The 7500-nt window shown below is 41.6% G+C and overlaps 1 protein-coding gene across 1 annotated transcript in view; it reads right to left on the bottom strand.

Moving 5' to 3' along the window:
• Megf8 (multiple EGF like domains 8) overlaps positions 1 to 7500 on the bottom strand; it is a 30916-nt gene that overhangs the window by 4004 nt on the left and 19412 nt on the right. The window contains exon 17 of the mRNA XM_027367310.2: positions 1 to 5462. This exon is cut by the window's left edge and continues 4004 nt beyond it. Coding sequence (XP_027223111.1) covers positions 1401 to 5462 — 4062 coding nt within the window. The 3' untranslated portion in view covers positions 1 to 1400. The remainder of the gene's footprint in view (positions 5463 to 7500) is intronic.

Here is a 7500-nt window from a genome sequence, read left to right as displayed (position 1 = left end):
ATTTCTTAGCATGAAATTATATTACAATAAAATATCCTGCATGACTGGAGGGCAATATAATTGAGATTCAATTGTTTTCCTTTGCATTACCATTGCTTCTCCTTTCTTTTTTCTTAAGAAACTAATAATGTACTTACACCTTTTTTCAGCAATCATTACAGCACCACAGAAGTAAGTAAACTACTCATCATTACCTGCTCTAAAATCCAAAAGGAGGGCTGAATGCATGGAATTTTAGTTGTCAGTAGCATTTACAAAACCCCTTTTTCCAAGCAAGCACTCCCCACTGTTTTTTTAATCAACACTTTATTGACAAGCATCTTCTATTTTTGCTTTTCCACCCCAAGAAAAAAAGAGCATGAGAAAGCATTCAACATTTCTCCCACCCCAATGAAATTAATTGAAAGATGCTAAGCCTTTTTAATTGAGCCTTGGAACTACAACACACATCTGCTACTACAGAACACAACATACATAGAGCAAACAAATTATGAAAAGTATTTTCTTGTGATATCAAAATTTTCCATGTTTTCATTCCATGATTCAGCAAAATGAAACCCAAAATATTGCTGAGCAACTGGCATAAATGCAACCTGATTAATTAAGTGATAAATATAATGAATATAAATACAAATAAGCCAAAGTCTAGGATCATACAACTTAAAAGTTGTACTGCTTTATCTGGAAATCAACTTCCTAATAATGTGATTGTGTGCCAAGTTCATAAATAAACCTTGACAACCAACCCACAGGCATAAATTTCTGCATAAGTAATATTTCATGAGTGCAATTTGTCATAACTGTTTTCATCTATAAAGTGCACTTATCAACTATAATAGACACCAAGCCTATCCATGAGATTATCATTTGAGTTAACACAATTTTTTTGAGAATGATAAAGAGTATCATGTATCTTGTCTACTTTTCTTTAATCTTAATACTAAATGTATGAGATTAGACAATAATATCACAGCAAATTACAACAATCTCAATCCACTATGAAATTATTCATACCTCTCAGTAATGGATTGCATCATTTCAATAGTCAATATTTAGAATACTTACTTTCCTTAATATATAAAATCCAATTATGTACTTGATCCATATTTCCCACAGCTTTTAACTTTTTTTGTGATATGCATTTATGAGCATGTCCTAACTGGAGAAACAAAAATATGCTTCAGAAAATCTATTCTACAAAAAAAAAGAAAAAAAAGAAAAAAAAAAAAAAAGAAAAAGAAAGAAAAAAGTAATCTAGCTACCTATTATAAACCCTTTTTTTGTTATTACAGTACTGAAAACACAGCACAAGATAAATTTCTTTATCACTGGTTAAAGCTTAAACATTATGTAACTGATAGTTCTGACAAAGAATTAGGAATGACTAAACTCTCGATGGTTCAAGCTGCCATGTGTGATGTCCTGCGTCTAAGGTGAAAAGGCCTAGAAGCAGGTGGATAGATACGAGCCATCAGGCAGAGTGATGATCCCAGTGCCAGACGATGGGTTGGCCCATCCTCATTCCCTGTTGCACTCCCGATCCCTCCCCCAGGTAACTGCACCATCACCGTCAGTACTGCTGCCACACCATCATCAGTTGGCTCCACCGCAAGAGGCCCCACATCAAAGCCATCTCCATAGCGTTCCTTCTTGGCAGCTCGCTTCCTTCGTCCTGGGGACCAAGGTGTAGGGTCTGGTGCAATGTCAGGTACATCCTGGTGGAACTCATCCTCTGCATGCAGGACCAGAGTTGTGGCAGCAAAAGGTCGCTTGGCCATGTGCAGCATTTCCACCACATGACGCCTTCTTGCTCTTCGTAAATCTACTCCCTGCTTGATCTTCCATACAACAACACATACAGCAAGAAAGAGGAAGAAACAAGAGAAAAATACAGAAAAGAATACAAACAAGTCAATCCTTGGCTGATCCTGTCTAAAGAAAATTGATCCATAAGTGTCAACCTCATTCTCATTTCCAATCCCATACACAATGACATAGAATTTTGCAGACCTCAAATCATGCTGGAGCTGAGGAAGAGTTATGACTAGTCTATTGCTGACATTTCTAACTATCAAAATATCACTAGATCTTGAGACAGTTGCAAATGTCTTGAGCCCTTCTGCAGTCTTTTCCAAGAGATGGTACTCAGTGATGGTTCGCTGAGTCTTATTCACAACCATTTCCTTCTTAGGATTAAGAGAACCACCAAATTCAAAGAAATCAAAGCCAGTGCCAATGTAGTTGCGTTTCAATGGTGCAGTGTACATGACAGGTGCTTCTTCTTCTGCAATTGGGTAGTTGCTGTCAATATCCACTTGATGCTTCCCTGTTGTCTGGTTGACTGTAACAACAAAGGTGTCATCTCTTGAACTGAAATACACATCAGCACCCCCTTTGGTCACATCAATGATCAGTCTGATATCCACATTCATAAACTTTGGTTGAACTGCAAAGAAAACAGTCTGGCCCTGACTCAGAGAGCTTGGTTCATTCCCACATTCATTCTGTGTGTATGGGTCCAGGCAATATTCCTTCTCAACACTCATTTGCATAAAACACTGGTGACCATTGCTTGGGTTCCCTAGGTAAGAGTCTTTACACTTGGAACACTGCTGTTGCCAGCAAGATTTCTCTTTGTCTTTATCTGCATTTCCTCCTCTAGTCTTGGAGCTGCACTGTGTATCTGTATTGTTTCCACAATTACACTTGTCTCCCCATATGGGGTCACACTTTGTGCCATGACCATTACATTGACATGGCCTACACGAGCTACTTAAATCTTGTTTCCCTCTAAAATACCCAGACAGACATCCTTCACATTTTGACCCAGTAGTATTGCCCTTACAGTTCAAACACACTGCTTCTGTTCTGGCTCCTTCTGTTACATTTAAAACCATGAAAATATCAGGTGGAGGTTCCAAAACAGATATGTTTGCCTTGGAAAGTAGATCACGGGAAATACAACTATTAGTGTGAGTATTACAGTAGTTATAGCAACTGACACAGCTACCTCCATTGCTTGGATCTCCTACAAAAAATGGTTTACACTTGTCACACTGGGCACCCATTGTGTTATTATGGCACTTTAAACATTTATCTAACTGATTGGTTGCTGCACAGTCTGAGTGACCATTACATAGACACTTTATAGAGCAGTTTGCACCCACAAAACCAAAATGGCATGAGCAGTTGTTTGGTTCAATGCAAGTTCCAGAAACACATCCCTGGGAACATACAGGACTGCAGTTTCCATCTTTTGACATGTTATAGCCTGGGGCACAGATACATTCATAACCTTCAAGACGATCAGTACACAGCTGACTCTTTCTATCGCATGTATGATGTCCATTCCTACACTCATCTTCTGGAGGACAGTCATCATAATGCCAAGACACTGCTGATATTAACCCTCTGTCAGAATCTGATAATCGTCTGGTGTTGTGGCGAAGACGATGGAGGGTTGTCACTGAGGTGTTGGTTTGGGTAAGCATAGCAATGCGATCCTCACAAGTGCCATTATAAGGTCCTTCCAACAGGCCCTCGGTACATATTCCTGAGCCTCCCATTGCTGTATCTTGTGCACACCAGCCACAATGTGGATTAGCAAGACAATGTGCACACTGTGTAAATTCTTCACATGGTTGTGGACACTGTTCTGCTCCCCCAGTGAGAATAACACCACATGCACCACCAATACACCTCAGTGCGACATAGCTCGGTGAAAAACACTGCTGAAGAGAAGGAGACCAATGACATTCTTGCCACCCTCCTTCAGCACCTTTGGCATTGAGGCAGTTACTGCAAGTCCTCTGTCCATGGCATCGGAGAGGACATGGACGAGGTGGTGCCGATTCTAATGGATAAGACATGTGCCTTTTGATTGTTTCCTTAACACAATTCCAGTTATATATTGGCATAACATGGAGTTGATAACCAAGTTCTGAGGTCTGCATTACTTGTCTTGTCCATATACATTCACTTCGCAAATTTCGGCACTTGTCACAATCTGTGGTAACACAAGCATTCTTATAACACTCATCTGAATCAGTGATAAACATTCCATGTCCTGGATCATCTCTAGACTGCTGATCACAAAGATTTTCCTTTGAGCAATCATTATCACGAGGAATACATTTCCCTTTGGAACAATTGAAGCACCACTGGCAACGTTGCTCTGAGTTTGGATGAGCTGGCCACTCTGCCAAGCATTCTGTGCAAGATGTGTGTTGGTAGCAGTCATGATCTTCAAGGAGCTGTTTGTCACATCGTACACCTACTACACTGCTCTTTCCACCTCGAGGACTCTGACAAGTCTCAGGCTCCTCCTTGGTATTCGAATAGCAGTATGATGTATTTGTACGTGTGCTCTCATACACAACGCAGTTGGCACAACCAATCCTGTCACGGCACTGGGTCTCATTGGTATTCAGTGTGCAGAGGTCTGGTGGAATTACAATCTCAACAACTGAGCCCTGAGGAGTTCCGTAGTAGCCACCAAAAACATATATACTAGAACCGTGTATTGCAGCACTATTTCCTATGTGAGGTATGATTTCATGACCAACCAATGTATTAAATCTATTGTTGAGAGGAATCCACATATTGCATTTATATGAATATACCATCAGTCCTTGGTTTGAATCCAAAGGATCAGTAATAAGACCTCCAATGATGACCATGTAGTCTTCTGTGGTGACAGCTGAATGGAATGTTCTTGGAGCTGGACGTGAAGCTGGATTGTGATTTATCTTGTGATCTGTTGGGAGAACTGACCATTTTTTGCGGTTATAATCAAGGGCATATAAGTCAGAGGAGTGGTCAACTACATCCACTTTGAAGGACTGTCCCCCATGTACATAAAATGTCTTGGTGCTCTCATGGTACACAGTGCTATGGCCATATAAGCCAAATGGCTTGGCACCCCTTGTTTCAACCATCTTCCACTCCTCATTCCGCAAGTCGTACTCCCACACCTCATCCAGGAATCCAAAAACTGAGGAAGCTCCTCCAATCAAAACCAATGACTGAGACTCGGCATCACTGTGGTAGGTCAGTGTGTGTCCTGCTAATGCTGGCAACTCTGGATGGGTGTTCAATTTCTTCCAGCTCTCAGTTATGATGTTAAATCTCCAGAAGTCATCCAAGAAGTCAGACTCATTCAATCCACCATAAACATACATTTCTCGCTGGGTCACAACATAAGCAGCTGCATGGAAGTAACGGCTTGGCGGAGGCTGATGTCCTGGCTGCACATTTACAGTCACCTGCACCCAGGTCTTGTTCAGGGTGTCAAACTGCTGGATGTCATTCAGTGGTCCACGGGATAACGAGTAACCAGCAAATATCCAGAGAGAGTAATGGTGATCCACGACCATGGAATGACCCATACGCGGAAGCACTGTTGTCAGATGGGAATGGGATGGTGCAACATTCTCTGGGACGAAGAGCTCTGTAACCACAACCTGCGGAGGAAAGTATACACAACAATTACGATATCTCTTTTCTATTCCTTTATTTCTGGCTGTGTGTAATGCATGTGTACTTATGAAATATAAGTGGTGAATGTATGCATAAATAAATAAATAAATATATATATATATATATATATATATATATATATATATATATATATATATATATATATATATACACACGTGTGTGTGTGTGTGTGTGTGTGTGTGTGTGTGTGTGTGTGTGTGTGTGTGTGTGTGTGTGTGTGTGTGTGTGTGTGTGTGTGTGTGTGTGTGTGTGTGTGGTGTGTGTGTGTGTGTGTGGATAGGTGCATGCATACATGAGTGTGTCTGTTTATCTGCACATGCGAATGTATGTGGTGTGGTGCATTGTGTTATGGTATGGTGTGATGTGGTATGGTGAGTGTATGTACTTGATATTGCCCAGTGTTGCTCCACAGCAGCTTTGGATAGTAGCTCAACCCATTATCCAGTGCTTGGAGGTGTGAATAGTTGATGCCTTGTCTCACTACTGAATCAACAGAGCAGCAGTTACAGGCTCCTCTATACAAGCTTGCTATTAGGCCAATAATCCTTTTCAGAATTCCCTGAAGTCTCTGGATCTCCTTGAGTGATTTGCAATGCAAAAGTCAAAAGGCTTCTGGAGGCCAATGAGGGCTGCAAACAGCCCACAGCCAAACTCATGACAGCATTCCAATGTTTGAAACACTAGGATACCATCTTTTGTGGATTTACCAGGAGTGAATCCAGATTGCTCTGGTCTTTGGTGCTTAAGTAAGTGGTGTTTGATACGTCACAAAAGAATGTGAGAAGGAACCTTGCTTGGTATGCTGAGCAGTATGATACCATGGTAGTTGCTGCAATCCTAATGATCTTGTTCCCCCTTCAAGACAAGGATACCGACACCCCTCAATAGGTCTGGCAGAATGATACCACACTGCCAGATAGCAGCCAGGACAGCATAGGTTCACCGTCAGTCTTAACAATTCAGCAGGGATACCATATCTGCCTGCTGCTTTACCATCCTTCAACTTAGAGATCACCTGTCTAACCTAAGTCAGGGTAGGAGGTTTTTTGCTGATGGGTAGATCTGGAATAAGGATCATGACCCCTCTTGCATCCAAATTAACTGCTGGAAGGTCAACTAAATACAGCTGCTCAAAATACTGTCCAGTATTCCTAAACCAATTCCCAATATGATCTGGCTTGGAGTTCAGCTTCCTCAGGGCTTGGTAGGTAGCACAACCAGGAGTCATTCATTATACAAAATGACCTTCAACCTCCTCAGCAAGGTTCCATATGTACTGCTCCTTGGTGCACATGATGCAGACGCTGTTGCGAAGGTACAAGGAACAGTGCAAAGTCTGATTGCCATGCAATCAAGCCACACAACATGCATATGTGGCCTCCAACATTTCCTGCGAGATGAAATTATACCTTGTTCTTGGGTATCTGCCAATGGACAGGATCCTAAGCTGCTCTAAGATTTTGCACTTGAAGGAATCTCAAAGAGCTATAGGATCTGTCTGGTTGTTGAGTGATGTGAATCGATCAGAGACAGTTGTGGTGAATCTCCAGGCACACTCTTCTTCCCTCATTCTTTCCAAGTGAACATTGGAGAGATGGGGGATCCTGAAGTGGATTTGAAGGGTAGCCATGACCAGTCTATGATCTGTACCACAGGTTTTGGCACTCTGGTAAACCCTGTAGTTCTGGATGAACCTCTTTAGCCACAGTACCCATATCACTGTACCATGTCCAGTGATGCGGGTTGGAATAACTGATAGCAGGAATCAGAAATCCTCAATCTCTGGGACCTTGCGCACTACTGGGGAGGGTTGCTATTCTCCCTTCTGAATCAGAGCAATCACAGCCAACTACCACCCTAAGGTCTCCCAGGACAATGTAAATGTCTTGTTGAGGACAAATGTCTGCTGCAGATGTGAGTTTGGCATAGAATAGCTCTTTCACATCAAAATTGCAAATATCAGTAGGAATGTGCACAGCAATAAGAGACATATATTTGTGA

This window comes from Penaeus vannamei, chromosome 19 (assembly GCF_042767895.1).
Source record: "Penaeus vannamei isolate JL-2024 chromosome 19, ASM4276789v1, whole genome shotgun sequence".
Lineage (NCBI taxonomy): Eukaryota > Metazoa > Arthropoda > Malacostraca > Decapoda > Penaeidae > Penaeus > Penaeus vannamei.
The sequence above is the reverse complement of the archived record's forward strand: the minus strand, read 5'-3'. Positions and strand labels throughout refer to the sequence as shown.